The sequence below is a fragment of the Gopherus flavomarginatus genome, chromosome 1, assembly GCF_025201925.1.
Source record: "Gopherus flavomarginatus isolate rGopFla2 chromosome 1, rGopFla2.mat.asm, whole genome shotgun sequence".
Classification (NCBI taxonomy): domain Eukaryota; kingdom Metazoa; phylum Chordata; order Testudines; family Testudinidae; genus Gopherus; species Gopherus flavomarginatus.
Genome location: NC_066617.1, coordinates 59308552 through 59328225, shown reverse-complemented (window position 1 = coordinate 59328225; position 19674 = coordinate 59308552). Strand labels below are relative to the sequence as shown.

The following is a 19674-nucleotide window of genomic DNA, read 5'->3' as shown; positions in this document are numbered from 1 at the left end:
ACTTACAGGTGCAGTTTTATTTCTCTTCAGAGTGCACCTTTATGGAAAATTGGCATAGAAATTAATGTGGACTCACAGCAAACACAAAGATGAAAGTCTTCACTCATGTGTACTGAACATAAGGGCAATGTTATCATGGTTGGATGCGCTTTTTTGTGCACTGTTACTGTCAATTGAATGTTAGCAAACTACTAATTGTAGTTTTCTTGAAACATTTTATTTCAATCCTCCCGTTCTAGGAGAAGCATCAAGAGTATTTGAAGGTCAGGGTATGAAAAGGCTGAAGATACGAGGGTTTGGAGACTTACAAAGAATGCTAACATATTCTGTATTTCTATATCTCAGAACAATCCAGAAAACAATCAGTTTGGTACATTTGTAGTCTGTTATTAGAGTACTGGCATTTTGATGGGCTTCTGTGCCTTTCAGTTTAAGCCTCAAATATCTGTCCTCCAGAGCCTTGCTTGGGCTTTTATGGTGTGGAAGCGAGGTGGCTTCTTTGCAGAATCAGGCCCTAAAACATAAAGGAATTAAATTTTAAAGGGGAAAGTGGTGGCTTTGTTTCAAACACATTTGTGGCTCACGTATATATTTTTTTTCCCTTGAGGTGGTTCTTCCAATGGTTGGACACAGTATCAAGTATCCCAATAATAAAGTTGGGCAGTGGTACCATGAAAGGCTTGCCAAGGATGGGCTGAAGACATGCAGGTTCAGGGTGTCTGCATTACAGCTGAACACACCTGGATGCTACAGACACATTTTGAAATATATCCACAATCTGTCATATCATTTCTTAGAAGACAATGAGAAGGAAATCAAAACCGAAGAAGACAGTCACCTAAATGAAACTAAAGCATCTCTTCTTTTGTCATTTGACCTTGATCCATCATGTTATGCAACTGTTTGTCTGAGGGAAATAATGAAATGTGACCTTTAGAATGTTCATAGTAAAAAGTTATAGGAGTAACATAATCCATGGAGGTATTTTATATATGTTGCCTATAAAATAGGGAAAGCTAATCTTGTTCATCATGTACAGTGTAGTTCAGAAAGAATTAATGAATTACTTAGGGTTTTATTACTTTCTTTTTAAAACTAAATTTGTGGTCCTGAGTACATTGGAGCCAAACAATACTAAACTATATATAATGTCATACTTAGAGAAGCCAAGAGCTGCAGGTCTGGCTTTTAACCAGTGATATTTGCACAAGCTTTACACCGCATGACCAAAGCTGGATTCTGGAGAAAGGGGAATATGGTGAATGGTCATTTCCTCCTTACCTTTTCTATTACCATCTTAAGGGCTGGTTATATATTTGGTGCTGTACAAGACACACAAAGACAGCTTCTGCCACAACGTGTTTACAATCTAGTACTATCTGTCTACTAGGAAAGCTGCCGTATCATAGTGAACATCCAGGCCTGTTGAAACCTTGCTGAGTTCTAAGTCCCATTCACCCTCACCTGTTTTCGCTGTGCATATGACCCCAGAGCTAAAAGGATATGTGAGGTGAGTAATAGTGCTGAGTCATCCTGCTGATTGTAGGACGCTTCTTTAAGCTCACAGCATGCTCGTCTTTCAGTCATTCCTGTACTGAGAAATTTGAAGAAAAAAAAACAGGCTCAAAATAAAAATATATGTAAACAGGAACTTCAGGACCCAGGGGTAAGCATGCCATTAATACACTTACAGAAGAGTACTAATGTTTTTTTTTCCTGACTTCAGGCAGTGTGCTCGTTGCTGGTCAAACCTGCTCACTGCACAAGCTTAAGGTTGTGAGGAAATCTTGCAGTGATTGTCACTAGAACCTTGCCATTATCACGGTTAAAAGTTATTTATAAAATTCTTCTGTGAAAGAAGTTTGTAAAAAGATGATATTGGCATGGAAGGGCAGAACACTGAATAATAAAATAAGAAGCAAAACTTTCACAAAAGCTTTGAGTTACGTATGTTATATTTAATCTGTAGATGGCACTGTGACTTAAAAATAACCAGTGGAAGAGAACTACTTTGGCCATTTTTGAGAGAAGTGATGTGTAAGTTACAAATGCTTCAATTTTCTCACACTCTGGTAAACACAACACTGATTTACTTTTGTCTGTGACCTCAGTCCTGTAATTCTTGCTCAATGCTTAGCAAGGCAAATATTCCAGGATTGATTCATCACTCCTTTACATCAGTTTGACAGAAGTGTAATTCCAGTGACTTCAATGGAGGTGTAAAAATGGTCATCTAGAATGAAGGATCAGGTCCCCACTGTGATTGTCTTTGTAAGGCATAAGTAAGCATTGCAGGATTTGGCACTGAAGTGTCAGGTGGGAAATAAACTCTTATGCCAGTAATATTTGCAGTGTTATTGTACACTAAATAAACTATTGTGACTATTGCAACATGTCACTTTTAATGCATTTCATCATATTAAGGTAAAACCTATGTGAAAACTAACAACTTGCTTAAAGATTCAACAAATCACTTGAGAAACCAAACCTAAACATGTTTTCCTACAGTACATCCACTTCAGTCTTCACTAGATTTGCTGAATTCTATCACTCAGAGGGAATAACTAGAGCTGATGAATTTTTATTGAGATCAGACTGGTACTTTCACTGCTTGGTTCAAAATAGTTTTGAGGATCATCGTTTTTTACTGGCATCAACACAACAAATGAAATTTAAATGTGTGTGTTAATAGCTGATACTTGATTTGAAGGGACACATAAAAGGTTAGATTAAAAGATTTTTCACAGAAAGGTCTACCATTTAAAAATGTTCAGAAGAAGATGTTAATGGAGTTAATCTATAGTAATTTTAGGCTCATTTGTCCAGTACTACTGAGCATTGAAAGGACTAATCTTCTTAAGCAAATCATCCTTTCAGCAACTGAGCAGAAAGAGCTAGCTTTCTGATATCCATAAATATAATTCCTGCAATAGAAGCATTCTACTTGGAAGAAGTCAAGGTAGTAATTAAATTGTTTGTATATATGATAATCTTCTGCCTGCTTAGTTTTATTGTATATTTAAAAAAAAAGTCAGAAATATTTCAGTGTAAAAATATGCAAAAAAATAGGTTTGTTCATATATATATCCTTTGGGTCCAACTCTGCAACCCTTACTTATGTAAAAACTATGGACTTTAATGAGAGTTTTGCCTGAGAAAGGGATGCGGTACTGGACTCTTAAAGCCATTCTGTGTAATCACAAGAGCTTTAGCAATACAACGAAAGGATAATCACTGCACAGATCTGATTTTAAGAAGGAAAGATCAAAGAGCTGATCACTCCTTGTCTTGATTCTTTGCGTTTCTATTGGTATTCACCCTTGATAAACCTAGTAGGCATTTTGTTAACACTGGTGAAGGCAGGCTCTGAATTTTTTCCTAACAAAAGAGGTTTTAATCTTAGTGGCATGTTGACGTTTCTAGTCATTGATGATAAATGTGCATTTTTAATGGAGAAAATTCAAATTTTCTTTATTTGTGCTATTTTTATTGACTCAAATTGGACAAATCTTATTAATTTTAATCAGAATGTGCGGAGATTTCAGAATGGAATGGATTTATATTACATTCACATTGCAAAAAGCTTCTTCATATGATTATATTTCTGTTCCTCAGAAATCAGGTACATGTTTTGTGATCCTCAGCTGGTATAAATCTGCATAGCTCTACTGACTTCTATATTGATTTCAGTTTACACCAGCTGAGGATTTGGCCTATTATACTCAGCTAATAAATCCAGTCCTACATTCCTTGTGCTCTGAACTCCCACAGAAATCAGCAACAAAAGTACAATGATTCAAGTCAGAGAATGATTTGAACTTTTATTCCTTCTTTTTCAAATCAAATCTGTTATTGCAAAGCATTTAGAAAACAAAGGGAGCTTTAGGAGTGCTGGGAAGGCAGGATCAGACCCAAATTTTTGTTTCCAGCTTCTGAAGACAGCCATCTCCACCAATGCTATGCAAAAGCATGTTTTAATCATGTTTTAATTTGCACAGTAGTTGTGCTACCTGACCAGAAAATGAGTATATTTAGTCAAATCATAGAAATGAGTTTTCACATGCATGAAACTACTTGTATTTAATAAATCCTGGTTATTTAAGCAACCAAACCCCAAAACCCACAGTTTTGTCATTTTACCTTTATACCTGTATTAAGGCCATTAATTCCTTGTAACTTTTAAATTCATAGGTCAAATCTGAGAAATCCAGAGAAAATTAATTTGGAATGATTCATGGCCCAGCCATCTACTTGCAACAAGAGTTCACATTGGAGCTCTTACTCATTATACATCTATATTAGGTATGCATGCATATAGAGTTATACTGTATTGTACATAAATCATAATGCTTTATATAAATTAAATAATGCTAAACTGCAGAAAGTATACCTGTATGGATCTGGGCCTAAAAGTTTGAGGTGAGTCCATGAAGAGTACTACACCGATGCCAGCTTTGAAGCAGATCCTGAAATGAATGTGGAACCAGTTGGGATATCTGGAAATGGGGCTATTTAGTCGTGCATCTTTGCCCAGAGGATGCCAAAAATACACTGCACAAGCTAGAGAGAATTTATGGCACAAAGGCCACAACTGTATTATGCAAATAAATAACAAGAATGTAAACAAAAGAGGGCGATGAACATAATCTTTGTGGGAAAGGGGGTTGTAGATCCTCAGCCTGGTCATGAACCAACCTTTGTTCTGACTGGCTGATCCCAAGGTCAAAATGGCTACCCATAGAAAGAAACCGGCCAGTCCAACTAGGCCTGGACGTGAGGTTTAAGCTGCAGTCGCTACCCTTGTAGATAGAGCTAGAGCTTCAATTGACATACATTCCGGGCAGTCTCTGCTGCTCAGGCTCTTGGTCCTAGCTACTCGCTGAATCCCAGAATTGTGGAATATATATATAAAAAATCCCTCCCTATATCCCAATATCCTATGATACTGGCCCAAACAGCCCAATAAATTTACCTCCTGCCAAGATGAGGGGTAAAATTTTGAAAAGTACATAATTCAGGTTAAATGGTGAGATTTAGGCTCCTAAATCACATAAGTGCATTTGCAATTATTATCCTAGGTCCTTGTCCAAAGTTGTGACATAACACACTGAGATACATGGAAACCCAAACAATTCTATCTTGACCCAAACAAAACAGCAATACAGTGGCTAGTCAGCATTAACAATAGTCAGCAATTAAATGACAGCACAAAATCTCAAGGAAAAGACTAGCTGTGCTAACCCCCATCCCCAGGGCACTGGCAGGCAAAGAAAATGCACAGCTGCAAGATGAGAGCATGAATACCTCTTTGCTGCTCCCCACTCAGCCTAAGGGGCAGGGGGTTGACACCTCCATCTAGCCTAGAGGGCTTCTTATAACCAAGCCAGGTCATAGTTTCTGAGGAGGGGTAAGGTGGTCCTGGCATCCACCCTGAGAAGCCCAGCCAGCCACTGCCCTGTGAATCTATATGAAAGATGCTGCAAAATGGTGGCAGTGCTGTGCACATTCTGGAATTGGAGTCAAGTTCAGGAGAGAGAGTGCAGCGATTAAAGTGAAATGAGAGGAATGCATGTGTTGGGGTTTCAGCCAGAGCCGGCACCAGCATTCCAAGCTGGTGCGTTGGTGGCAATCTGCAAGGGGTGGCAGTCCCTGTTTTGTCCCCAAGCAGCAGCGCCGAATTGCTGCCGCGGATGGCGGGGGGCAGTCCGTGTGCCCTTAGGGTGGCTTTTCTGCGGTGTAGGCAATTCGGCAGCAGCTTCTATATTTAGCTATCCGCCGCGGCTTCAGCTAAACATAGAAGCTGCCGCCGAATTGCTGCTGCCGCAGAAACATGCCTGCCGCCCTAAGGGTACATGGACTGCCCCTGCTGTCTGTGGTGGCAATTCGGTGCGCTGTTTGGGGCAGCGAAAACTGTAGAGCCGGCCCTGGTTTCAGCACGGTGGAGTCAAAAGTGATGGTATCCATGGACAGTATTGCTGAAGTGGTAATAGGTAGAGTCATAAAACTTCGTGGTGTGGGAGGAGAGAGAGCTCAGAGCCATGAATGACATCAAAGTTTTTGAAGTCTGAGTTGAGGGAAGCCGGAGAGAACTGTGAGGATGTACCCTAAACTCAGACCTCCTTACAGGAGGAAGTTTACCATAATTCTGCTCCCCAAATAATTAAAAGTTTCTAATGAAAAAATACAACCACCACATCGGTTGCAAACAGACCAGGTAACTTAATACCAACATTCCCTTTGTATAGCCACATTCTTTAATTTAACACATTGCAAATGGGGCCTGTTAACAGAATGGCCACCATGTTGCTAAACCACGTTCCTCAAAAAGTTACATGCCAAAAGTCAAAGTCTACACTATCATGCCAGTGCTAAGAAGTCCCAATTCTCAGTAGTGCACCCACTACAGGTAGCTCTCTACTCTTATCAGGACGTTCAGAGTAAGCAGAAGTTTCTGGTTTCACTGACCATATTTTCACATAAGCAAAACAAGGTAAGGTATTTTTAGCAAAATGTAAATCACAGTATTACACATACCCTCTCTGGGTGTCTTAATATAACAATAAATTCATAACTGATCTCTATTTATGCTTCCCAAGAAATAACAAACTAATTTTAAATTGAAGGTACAGAGCCTCTAACATTTATTTTACCCAATATGTTCCCTACCACAGCATGGGCTTGGCATGTTTCAGGATTAGAAAGGTAAGAGAAAGCTATTTTCTTAATCACTTGGCTGGAAAACAGAAATTTTGGGATGAAGGTTGCTAGTGAGTTGGGGTAGCGGAATGGGTATTGTGAAGAAGTGACTTTAGAGAGTTGGAGACGGTATCATGTGAAAAGAGATTAGTGATAATATATGGAGTAAGGTTGGCAGGATGGTAGAAATGCTGGGAAGGAGAGGCTGTCTAGAGAGAAGATAATTTTTGTAAGTGCGGTTGATGGCAGGAAAGGAGAAGCAAATTAGAAGGAAGACAAAGATGTGGGTGAGTTCAAGTTTGGCTAAAGGAGATATAGGACCAGATCCTCAGATTGTGTAAATTAGCACTGCTCCATTAGAGTTAAGAGAGCTATGCAGATTTACACCTGTTGAAAGCCTGGCCCATTGAGAATTGGAGCTATCTTAGATTGAAAGAAGGAGGCATATTTCTCAAAGATAGCCCGTTAAAAGCTGGGTTAGCAGAGAAGGAGTGCTATGTGGCCATTAATAGTATTAAGACAATAGGGATTGCCAGATCCTATGGAAATGAAGGAGGCACAGAAATTGAGGGCTTGATTCTTCACTGCCTTGCAACTTGTGCAGACATTAACATTTACAAAATGGATGTAAAATGCTACCAGGTAAGAATAGTGCTGCTTTACACTTGCTTTACAGAGGTGCAAATGACTGCACAAGGAACAAGTCAGTGGAGACTCAGTCCTAAGATGTCACCGCCCAGGAAGCATCCATCCCTCGGAAGTATCTGGGATTTCCAAATCTTATTGTGAACATGAAGAAGGGATATGCATCATTATTTTATGAAATGCCAGTTTGTACTCAAGAGGGATTGTAGATGTCCAAGATATATCAGAGGAAACAGCGTAGGCTTTCCTGGAACAAACTGTTTAAAGGGATTAGACAGAAAGAGTTTAAAATAAAGGAGAAAGTCATGGAGAAAAAAAGCATAGTTTTGGTCTAGATTACTACAGATGCACAAGCAGTGTGTTCGTAACATTTCTAACCTTACTTTTGATGTAAGGTTTCATTTTGTGTTGGTTCTTGTGGGGGGATGCCACAAATTTCCTTAAAAGGCTATGTATCGTTGTTAATTTATGGCTTCTCTATTCATTCCATATTGCGTGTTTAATGTTAGGTATCTAGTTGGGAAAAAATGTGTTTCAAATCCTCCCTCACACACACATTCTTTTTCTGTTTTATTTAATATTTAACTCTTCATTTTAACCTCTCCCTTCATTTAGTGACCCTTCTTTCCACTAGTACAGTCTAAAGTGCCTTCAGTATAGGAGGTAGTATGTAGCACTTGTCTTACTAAGCTAAAAACGTGACCTTTAATGCTAATCATTCCAGTTAGAGAACCTGCCTCACTCCTTCAACACCAGTGCCTACTCAGATTTCAAAACGAGATGCAGTATTACACTACTGACACCCATATAACTTATTTGCAGTGTTGTAGCCGTGTTGGTGCCAGGATGTTAGAGAGTCAATGTGGGTGAAGTAATATTGTTAGGTAATAAAGCAAGTCCTCACTCACCTCTCCAGCACCCGAGTTCGTGCGGAGTTGGTATGGGGCACACAATTCTGTCAGAGACCAGACACCAATGCGTTGATCAACGGGCTCACACTATCCTTAGCTCTCAAAGCTTTAGATTAAGTGTGGCCCCTTTATTAGGGGTGAGCATTAATATTTATACACAGAAGTAAACAAAGTGATTAACAAAAGATAATGGTCATGCATAATTAATCAATATTTTACAGGAAAAGCAAGTTTAACAAGTAAATGCATAGAGATAAAGGCTAATGGCTACTTAATAAAGGGGGTGTCATGAGTAGTTTGCAGGTCAGTGCTTTGTTCGATAAAGGGTTCAGAAAGGATTATGCAGAGACGGCCAGTCTGGGTGTGTTTTGGCTCCCCAAAGTTCACCAAAAGTTTAGACCCAACATTCCTCCATTTGTAGCTTTGAGATAACTATTAATCAAAAAGCTACACCCTATTTTAAGATCTCAAGGGCCGCTTGGCAATTTCAGCCTGGGCCAATTCGAAGAGAGTAAGGCTTTTAGCTGAAGTGGGAAAAGAATAAACTGACTTACATGAGTTTATGAGGGAGGGGACACACTGAATACAGCAACACAGTATTATAAGGACTACTATGGCCCCAATAACACCCACCAAGAGGTTTTTAACCCACCCAAGTCCGGGCAGCCAATTCCATAAGGCTCCCCACCAATCATAAGGTGGCTGGCCAGAGGAGTAGTTTTTAGCCATTTCCCTTAGGTGTTTGGTACGTTGAAAAGTGTCAGAGTAGGTGTCATTTACAAAAACACAGCATTTTTCATTTATGAGGGCGCAAGTTCCTCCCTGGGCTGCTAACATCATATCTAAAGCCATTCTGTTTTGCAAAGCTAACTGGCGCAGCTGGGACATTTCCCCGGCCTGATTTTCAAATAGGGTTGCAGTTTCATTTGTCAAAGATTCTAATAGTCCCTGTAGGCGGATGATAGCACCCTTCAAGCTAGTGTGACCAGCCCACCGCTGCCAGGACAAACCATCACGGAGATTAATATCTCTGTCAGTTTCACGGATGTTACGAACGTGGGGAAAATGAGGGGGAGTGAGGGAGATGCGAGAAGGCGGTGCTAGCCATGCCAAATAACATGACCCTGCCCAATCAGGGGAGAGAAAATAATAAGCCTTGGGCCCGCACACCCAGTATGTTCCATATAATGCGTTTTGGGTATTCCATTTCTCAAAGTAGGAGGTAACCCACCACCCGTTGTACCACTGTTCCCCTGGTAACGCAGAGGGGTCGTTGTGTGAACTGCAGAGGCACAATTTGGTAGTGTTGTCCTCAAAGGGCAGTGTAGTACTGCTTGAGCAGTTGTAGAAGGCAATTGTGTATTCTTTAACAATTAGTTGGACACCCTCGAGATCTGAGCAGGGCTTTTTAAAAACTGACTCTGAAAACCTGCCCCTCCATGAAAAAGTTGAAAAGGTTGGATCGGGGTGAGGGATCCACATATGGGATAAGTGGGATGCGCAAGGCTTGAAGCCAAGATTTTTACTAAAGGCGGTGCCATTAAAATATATGTTGCATTTACTTGTTCCCAGAAAAGTTGACCCTTTTTCTTTAACAAAACACAGTGATCCTGTTTGATTGGTTACCCTGAGATATTTGTTAATTGGCACTCCTGTTTTGTCCCATGTAAGATTGGGTTGGACTGGATCTTTTATTCTAGTCGGTGGCATCCAAGTCATATTAGCAGTGGTTAGGGGAATGGGTGTGAAGGGGAGTCCCTGTGCTGCATTTACTGGAAATTGAGTACATACCCAGCAATCACTTCTATTTCCTAAAATACGAGTTTTAACCTCGTGGGAATATTTAATAAAAGCATTATCTTTATAAGCAGAAAATAAACTAAAAAAGCATAAAAAAAAACATACAGTTGTCAGAATAAAGGGTCCTCTCATTTTTTTCGAGTCAATTTAAGTCTAATGTCTGAGAGAGGTAAGCTGGTCCACTGGTCGAAGGCAGTGTCCTCAGTGGTGACAAGAGCTGCTGGTCCGTCACTGTGGTCCACTACAGCTGGCTTGACGTGGGAGTGGTGGATCCAAGATTTGCGTCCTTCCAGGAACACTGCAGTCTGGGTTGTCAAAAGAACCTGGTGGGGTCCAGTAAACCTTGGCTGGAGGGTGTCGTCACGAACGAACTTTTTGGCCCAGACGAAGTCCCCTGGTTGGAACGGGTGGATTTGTTCCTCCAGCGGCACGGTCTGGGAAAACTGCGAGGCTTTCCAAAGGGTACGAAGGTGAGCCTGTAGGGAGAGAAACTGACACGCGGTCATATGATCCCCTCCCAATAGTGAAACATCAGCACGTGGTAGCGCCCCGCCAATTAGGTTAGTGTTTTTTAAGAGTTCGGCCTCTAGCTGTTGCTGACGATGGGCCGAAAAGACTTGGGTTGTGCCCCTACGCAGAAGGGCTGACAAGGCATGAGAGGTGCAAACCGTGGTAAAATGACCCAGGGTTAGGCTCTTTGCCTTTGTGATCAGCAGGGCAGCTGCTGCCAGAGTCCGGGTGCAGGATGGGGTTCCCTGAGCGACAGGGTCGATTTGCTGAGAGTAAAAAGCAAGCGGGAAATGGTGGGGCCCGCTCAGCTGGGTAAGGACACCACTAGCAATTCCGCCCCTCTCGTGGACAAAAAGGTGAAAGGGTTTGCTGTAATTGGGGGGGCGGAGAGACATGGAGGAGGCCACACTGTTCTTCAGTAACTGAAAGGCTTGAATAGTGTCCGGGGACCACTGCAAAGGGTCAGGAGCAAGGTTAGCAGTGAGTCGGTGGAGCGGTTTGCTTAACTCCCCGCAGGACGGCAACCAGGGGCGACAGAAGCCAATTAATCCTAAGAAACCTCGAAGTTGTTTCTTGGTGTTTGGTAGAGGGCAGTTTTGAATAGTCTTTATGCGGGCTGGGTCCATCTGTCTTCCCTCTGGGGTTAACATGAAGCCCAGATATCGGACCTTCTGTGAGACCCACTGAATCTTTTTAGGGTTTACCTTGTGGCCTTTGGTGTGTAGGTATAATAAAAGTGCCTTACCATTGATGCGGAGGGCAGCTTCTTCGCGATTACCTAATAGGATGTCATCTACGTATAGGACCAGTGTGGATCCCTGCGGACTGGTGAAACCTTCCAAGTCGTGGCGGAGGCACTGGCTGAAAATCGTGGGGCTGTCTCTGTAGCCTTGAGGAAGTCGTTGCCAGACATAACTTTGTCCCTCCCAGGTGAAACCAAAGAGATACTGAGAGTCTGGGTGCACAGGAATGCTGAAAAAAGCTGATTTTAAGTCAATAACAGTGAACCACTTAGCATCCCAGGGGATTTGGCTGATGATAGTAGCTGGGTTAGGAACTACTGCATGAAGAGGGACCACATACTGATTAACAACTCGTAGATCCTGTACAAAGCGCCAACGAACAGGGTTTCCGTCCTTTTTAGGAGGCTTTTTGACAGGCAGTATAGGGGTGTTACAGGGAGTGCGCTGAGGGCGGACTAGCTTTTGTGCAATGAATTCCTCGATAATGGGGCGGATGCCCTCCCGGGCTTCCAGCGACAGGGGGTATTGAGGGACTGACGGGGGGGTTAAGGAAGGCTTCACCTGAATCCTTACGGGCTTTGCCGAAAGGAGCAGGCCAACATCAGTGTTAGAAATTCCCCAGAGGGTTGAAGGCAAGTCAGTGAGGTCAGGGGAGAGAGAGGGGGGTGTTTCCCAATTACCCTGAGTAGGGGCCGAATCTCCTAACACTGTCATTAATAATCCTACCCCTTCAGGAGTGCAGGTTAAAGTAGCCTCAAGCTTACAGAGTAAATCCCGGCCCATCAAAGGGATCGGACAAGCTGGGGAAAAAAGAAAACGGTGAGGAAAACATTTATTAGCATAAACAACATTCAAAGGCAAAGTGAGTTCCAGAGACTGTGGGTTGCCCTCCACCCCAGTCGCAGTTTTAACCTCAGAGGATAGCCAGGGAGAGGGGGCATGATTTAAAAGAGAGAAAGTAGCCCCAGTATTAATGAGGAAAGAGACAGGCAGTCCCTGGACTGAAAGGGTTAAACGAGGCTCTTTGCTGGGAGGGGAGAAAGTGAGAAAGGAGCCGGCTAAAGACATTAAGGAAATAAGACCATCACATTGTTTGCCTTCGCCCCCGGGGTACCGTCATTGAGGAGGCTGAGTTTGCTGCGGCTGCTGCTGTTTCCCGTAGTTGATCCAGGCCTGGGGAATGGGCTGAGCTGGTGGTGCAGGGGTGTATTCCTCACTTGTGTAAGCATCTGCGGATGCAACCAGACCCTCTGGGCGTCCCCAGGGGCATTCACGTTTAAAGTGACCGGGCTGTCCGCACTGAAAACAATTTTTTGATGGCTGGGGTCGCCAGGACCCTCTTCCCCGAGCACCCTGGAATCCCCTGCCACGGCCACGGCCTTTGCCTTGAACACCGCCGTGAAAAGCTAAAGCCATCAGCTTATATTCTTCCTTTTTCTCTTTCTTTTTACTACTTTTCCTTTCTTTCTCCCAGGCAAAATCAGCTACGTCCAACACTGAAGTGACTGACTCACCTCCCCAACCAGGGCGAAACTTTAAGAAGTAATCCCTTACAGGGGGCACCGACTGATTCACAAAAAATGAAATAAGAGTAGGGTGGTCTGCTTCTCTCTCAGGATCCATCTGAGTGAACATTCGGGCCCCCTCCAATAGCCTCGACCAGAACTTTCTGGGCGGCTCATCAGATTCCTGCCGAATCTGCATGAACTTAGCCTGATTAGGCGAGCGGCGAGCCATTTCCTTGAGTCTCTCTAACAATTGCTCTTGATCTGTTCGCAGCTGAGTCAGCCTTGGCTGAGTCCAGTCTAGGGGATTCCAGCCAGCGGCCAGATCCCGCCTATCCATCCAAGTATGATTAGCTGCATTGCTATCTCCCCATGTCCTTTCTGCCATCCACAATCTACTACGTTCCTCTCCGGTCAAAACTCTACTTAACAACTGATCCACATCCGTATAAGTAGGATTATAACTTAAAAACAATCTTTCTAGAAGTTCTATGATCTTTCGGGGATTTTCCCCAAAAGACCCTGACAACTGTCCCCACTCTTTCAAGTCCCATTCTAGCCATCCTTTATATTCCACAATATTAGCATGTTGTAACCGTCCATCATTGCCCATATAAGGTTGATCGTGCACCTGTAAAGGCATCTCTCTAACTATACTTTTATTACTCGCAAGAGATTTGACGGGGACATCCTCTGGGCTATCCTCAGGGGGGGGGCATGCACCCTGCCGTACCTGCTTGGACATTAGCCTAGTAACCACTCCTCCCGAGGTTTGCCCCTCCATTTCCTCCTCATCCTTCTGCAGAAATTCCAATCTGGTATCCTGCAGATTCCCCTCTGCTACAAGGAGAGAGTTCCCCTGCGGAGGAATAGGGGCAGGTGCAGAGGGGACCAGCTGACGAGTCAAAACACGCCGTGGTCTACACCCTTCATCGAAATAACCTGGAGGGGGTTCACTCTCGGGAGAGTACCTGACTGCCATAATTTTTAAAGATTTCCACAGCTCTGCTGCTGTGTCCCAACAAAACCAGTAACATAACTGTCCCGGATGGTCTTTTTCGATCTGGCTCTTTACTCCTCTTAAGGCAGCCTGTTCGAAAGAGCCATACGAAGGCCACCTCATCTCCGGGTCGGCCAATACCGCGGTATACCCAGTCCAATTCCTTACACATAGTGTGTACAACTTCTTCCTAGACATTCCTGTCTGTACTGGGAGTTTCCCTTCGTTCCATAACTTATTTACAATCCCCAACGGACTCTCAAGAGGCACGCTAGTCCCTTGACCCATGGTGTCTGACAGGAGCCCTCCAACTGGCGTTTACCCTGCTGTCCAGTACACGACCCCTCAATATTGAATTGGCTGGGAGAAATCTCCTGTGGCGCCTTGCCAATTCATATATGAGTGGTCTGACCACTGGACAGAGGTACCGCACCAGAAGGAATCCCGGACGAGCCCCCAAATTGTTAGGTAATAAAGCAAGTCCTCACTCACCTCTCCAGCACCCGAGTTCGTGCGGAGTTGGTATGGGGCACACAATTCTGTCAGAGACCAGACACCAATGCGTTGATCAACGGGCTCACACTATCCTTAGCTCTCAAAGCTTTAGATTAAGTGTGGCCCCTTTATTAGGGGTGAGCATTAATATTTATACACAGAAGTAAACAAAGTGATTAACAAAAGATAATGGTCATGCATAATTAATCAATATTTTACAGGAAAAGCAAGTTTAACAAGTAAATGCATAGAGATAAAGGCTAATGGCTACTTAATAAAGGGGGTGTCATGAGTAGTTTGCAGGTCAGTGCTTTGTTCGATAAAGGGTTCAGAAAGGATTATGCAGAGACGGCCAGTCTGGGTGTGTTTTGGCTCCCCAAAGTTCACCAAAAGTTTAGACCCAACAATATCTTTTATTGGACGAACTTCTCTTGGTGAGAGAGACAAAGTTTCAAGTTCACACAGAATCCTTAAGAAGAGCTCTGTGTAACCTTGAAAGTTTGTCTCTCTCACCAACAGGAGTTGATCCAATAAGAAATATTACATCTCCCATCCGTATAGCTTATGTAATTCATGCCAGACTTGCTTTCATATCTCACTGCTATGAAAAGAACTATGCAAAGTATAGTAAACTGCACTGCATTAGTTTATTTTTGCTAAAGAATCTAGACACACAAAAGGCTTTTATTTGCTCTCACACTGATCCCATTCCTTCAAACAAGTCAGGACTTCACAGGGAGAATTGGATTGCTGTAGCACCTTCCAGCACCTCACAGATCTATCCCACTCTGAGTTACACAAAGAGTTTGACAGTGATCACAAACAGGAAGTCTGCAAAAGGCCTACAGTATTTTTGCTTGGGCAAAGCAGCTGTCTTACAGCTGATACTTGATTTTCCCCTCAGGAGATTTTTTTATGCTGATTCTGTTGAGGAACTGAGAAGTGACTTGTCATCTTCAAAGGATAGGTTTGTCTTTAATACTTTTAAGGTTTAGATTAGCAAACGGCAGAAATGTCATTCCTAGTGTGAAGTAAAGAAGTAGGTCTCTGTCTGTAGACAATGTAAAACATTCTAATGAATTTACAAGTGAGAATTAGATAGTTGTGAAAGCCCTTTGTGGGCCATCAAACCATCAGACTGGCATTAACAAAGAAGGCCTTAAGAAGAGCTCTGTGTGACTCGAAAGTTTGTCTCTCTCACCATCAGAAGTTGGTTCAATAAAAGATATTATGTCATTCAACTTGTCTCTCTAATATCCTGGCACCAGTACAGCTATAACTACACAGCATTACCAAAGAATGGCAGCAATATTATATCAAAGACTTTGCTGTTACAGGATGGTGTATTTGTTCTCTAATCTGATCTTTCCTCCCCTTCAGTACTATATGCATGCACTATGAAGCAGAGAATGGGAGGCCTGGAGACAAGCCTCTCAAAGCAGAGGGCTGCTTAGAGCTCATTGGATGTTTCTCCCTGGTAATACACAAGTGGCTTGCTGTGTCTCTTGATACATTCTTCATTCAGAAAACCATTTATACTGATTAAATAAACTAGTCATGACTCAGTTTTTTATCAGTGTAATCACCTGTCTAAAATAGTTACTTGCTTTTGCCTCAAACATCACAAGAGACTTGGATCCTAAGATTTTCATAAGTGTTAGACTTCTTAAAAAATATTTCCAGAACTTCCATGTTTTTGCATATGTGAAGGAAGAGTAGATGAATAAATTGTATTGAGGATCTTGGTGACAGGACATGGCTGCATAGGAGCATATCAGGAAACAAGGCGAGGCAAGTTAGACAAATTCACTGAAGGGGGAAGGTTAATGTCACATGCCATAAGCTCCAAACACAAGGGCTCTGTGTCAGAACTGAGAAAAGAGGTGGCGTGAAACAAGGTGTTCGGTAAACATATAATTACTATAAAGAAGCCTATGCCCACAGGCTGGGCCGGCTCCAGCTTTTTTGCTGCTCCAAGCGATGAAGTGGAAAAAAAGAAAAAGATAAAGCCGGTAGGTGGCACTTCAGCGGCAGCTCAATCACGTTGCTTCATTCTTTGGTGGCAATTCGGCGGCGGATCTTTTGCTCCCTCTCCTCCTCTTCGGTGGTGCTTCAGCAGCAGCTCAAAGAGGAAGAGAGGGACCGAGGGACCCGCTGTCGAATTGCCACCAAAAACCCGGACGCGCTGCTCCTTTCCATTGGCCACCCCAAGCACCTGCTCCGTTCGCTGGTGCCTGGAGCTGGCCCTACCCACAGGCAGACTATACATGGAGGAGAAACTGGGGATCCAAGGAGACCTTTCTTAAAATTACATGTACAGGTGGTTACTACAAAATAATCAGATAGACTTTTATGAATCTTACATTTTCATTGTCAAACATTTATAACAGACCAAATTATCACAAAGGCTGTACAAGAAAACCTATTCAGAGCAGCACTGAAACCTCAATTCTAGGTCTCACCAAAACATGGGGAGGCCACTCCATGGGCCCTTTGTGACTAGAACAGTGGAGATGCATTCTAGGATTGGGTCCCGACATTTGTGTGGTTGTGTCTGTCCTGGTACAGATCACTCTTACACTGAGCAGGAATAATTTGTGTGTGAAAAGTAGTTATGCCTGGAGCTTCTACTGGCCACAATACTGGCATAAGTTAATGCAGTTTGGGGAATTTAGCCACAAAAATTCATATTTTCAAAATATGGCCTGTAGATATGAATAAATGTTTAAAAAAAGGGTTTATATTAGTGAACACTGTATTCAAAATACTGTTCGGTGTGTTTCACAATGAGCATGTCAAACAGCTTCATTTTATAGTTATTTCCTTTAAATTATTTAATGAGGTTCCCTCAGGATAAATATTTAAAATATCTGCTGGATTACCTTGGTGCAGTTTAATTAGATTGGAGAGAAAATGTTTAAAGCTCGGTTGCAAAGAGTTTCAGACATACTATAATTTGAAAGCTTGTACTCTGAGAAGTGATAGCTTTGGTGAAGTTGAAGTAAAGAGCTTTGAGAATGTCTAAACATAAAGGTGAAGTTATGTAACTAGGGAGATTTGCAATGGAGGGAAATTAGCACTGCCAAATATTTAGACTTTGAAATCTGAAATGTCAAAATTTCTATTAATAGTAAAGGAAGTAGATACAAATGGCTGGCCTATAAAGCTCTGCCCATCTGCCATCAGAAACGGACCTGTCAGCCTGGAATCATCATATGTCTAAACTTCAGAGTATTGCTCTTTAGTGTTTCTCTGACAATCAACTGTTGTCTATACCTCAAGAAAAGTGCTAACATCCCCCAGAGGACAGGACGCTCAGTGACACTCCCTGAGGTCATTTACAAGAGCCTCAGCACCTTACATGCCAGTTAAGCTGGGTGGAGTTAGTGACTCCTCTGTGAAGCAGGGAGAGGGCATAGATTGCCTAACAAGGCCTTCTGTAGCTACTGTCAAGATTGGAATTTTTACAATTCTCCCTCAAGCGTAGGGATGACCCTTCCACAAATGGAGATACTCTACTGAATCCTTATAATTAATTCTTCCCTCAGATATCTGCATCCAACTTCTATTGATTTCAGTACAATCTGTACATAGAACCGCAAGGGCCCAGATTCACACCAGGGTCTATGCAAGTGGGGTCTCTAGCAGTATGAGCTCTGCTGGGGTGCAGGCATGCTGCAACCGTTGAAAAAATGGCTATAACTTCCCTTCCACAGGATAGCTTGCAGAGGGTCTGTGCAAACAAAAAAGTGTAGAAAAGGTGTCTGAAGGATGCACAGGTGCAGCAGCTTTCCTGTAGTTTCTGGGGGCCTGCCTGCTGTGTGATCCACTGCCAGTCTTTCTTGGGGTGAATACTCCTTAGGAATGTAGGGGACCAGGAAGGTGCAAAGCAGCATAAATAACATGTCTCTGTACAATTGTGGGTAGCCCAGATTGATGGTTATTATAGCTGGTACTGGTAGCAATGCCTATATTTAAGGTTGGTCAATACTTCCCCTTATAAGGCCCTGTTTTCAGTTGCTTATAACTCTACCAAACTTAGAATATTAGGGTTGGAAGGGACCTCAGGAGGTCATCTAGTCCAACCCCCCCATTCAAAGCAGAACCAATCCCTAGATTGATTTTTTTACTCCACTTTCCTAAACAGCTTCCTCAAGGATTGAACTCATTATCCTGTATTTAGCAGGCCAATGCTCAAACCTCTGAGCTATCCCTCTCCCCAAACCATTCATCCTGAAATTTTCCATGCCACATGCAGGGCCGGTGCAAGGATATTTTGCGCCCTAGGCGAAACTTCCATCTTGCGCCCCCCCCCCCCCCCCCCCCGCCAACAATCACATACATTATACACAATACACGGTCACAGAGTAACATGTTATAATTTAGAATTTATGTTTCCGCGCTTTAAGTTTAGCAAATTTAGAAACAAGTTCCTCCAAGTCAATGCTGTGAGCAATGTCATGTTCTATTGACAAGGTAGATAGCCCAACAAGTCTTTGTTGCAACATTGATGTTCGCATATATGTTTTTATCAACTTGAGCTTCGAGAAGCTTCGCTCACCACTGGCCGCAGAAACTGGGAGAGTCAAGAGGATGCAAAGAGCAATAACTGTCTTAGGGACACTATCTGTCAGCTTATTTTCCCATATGAAGTTCAATACATCTTGCAGTGATGAACTCCTTTGGACTCGTCTTGCAATAGCTTGCAATTCACTGCACAAGTCAAAGGCATCAATTTCTTTGGATTCACCATGTTGCAAAGCTTTCTCCAGATTCAAGCAATGTTCCATAATTTGCTTTGGTGTTTTATTTTGCAAACTGTAAACATCATATATGAAGCCAAATACTGAACTAATTTGCTGCATCAATGTGAATCTTTCTTCAACCGAATGTATTGCTGTGTCAACGACTGCAAAGTAAAAGTTCACTTTGAATTTTTCTTTCGGATCATAAATAGGTTCGTCATCTGCTTCATATGTGAACTGCTTCCTCTTCTTTCTAATACGGACTGGATCTGGTTCAAAAAGTGCCGGTACATCCAACTGCTCCGCAAGTTCACCTGCATCTACCAATGTTTTCTCAAAGGCTGCGTCACTTCTGCGGCCCACCAGAAACTTCTTGGTTTCTCCAAGTTTATTAATGGCATCACATATATCAAATTCTTTTGCCTGAAGTTGTTTGCTAGTTATGTTGATCTCAAACAATATGTCATACCACAAAACAAGAGAAACAAGAAACTTGAAACTAGAAATGGCTTTTGTAAGAGCCTTTGCATCAACTCGTGATGTATTGCCAGATGATCCTGTCAGAGTATTGTCTTCATAGATGTCTACCAGAGCATCACAGATGTCACCAATGAAAGCAGGATG

General features: G+C 42.6%; 2 protein-coding genes across 6 annotated transcripts in view; one reads left to right on the top strand and one right to left on the bottom strand.

The window, feature by feature from the left end:
• The window catches only part of PUS7L (pseudouridine synthase 7 like), a 19405-nt gene extending 17018 nt beyond the window's left edge, over window positions 1-2387 (top strand). For all 5 annotated transcript variants that reach the window (XM_050936155.1, XM_050936157.1, XM_050936154.1 and 2 more), the window contains one exon: window positions 608-2387. In XM_050936155.1, coding sequence (XP_050792112.1) covers window positions 608-937 — 330 coding nt within the window. In that variant the 3' untranslated portion in view covers window positions 938-2387. The remainder of the gene's footprint in view (window positions 1-607) is intronic.
• Window positions 1444-19674, bottom strand: LOC127040524 (uncharacterized; the record flags this gene model as incomplete). The annotated part of the gene is made up of 2 exons (XM_050934820.1): window positions 1444-1594; window positions 18926-19674. Coding segments are annotated over 2 exons (900 nt in total), but the record flags the coding sequence as incomplete, so codon positions are not given.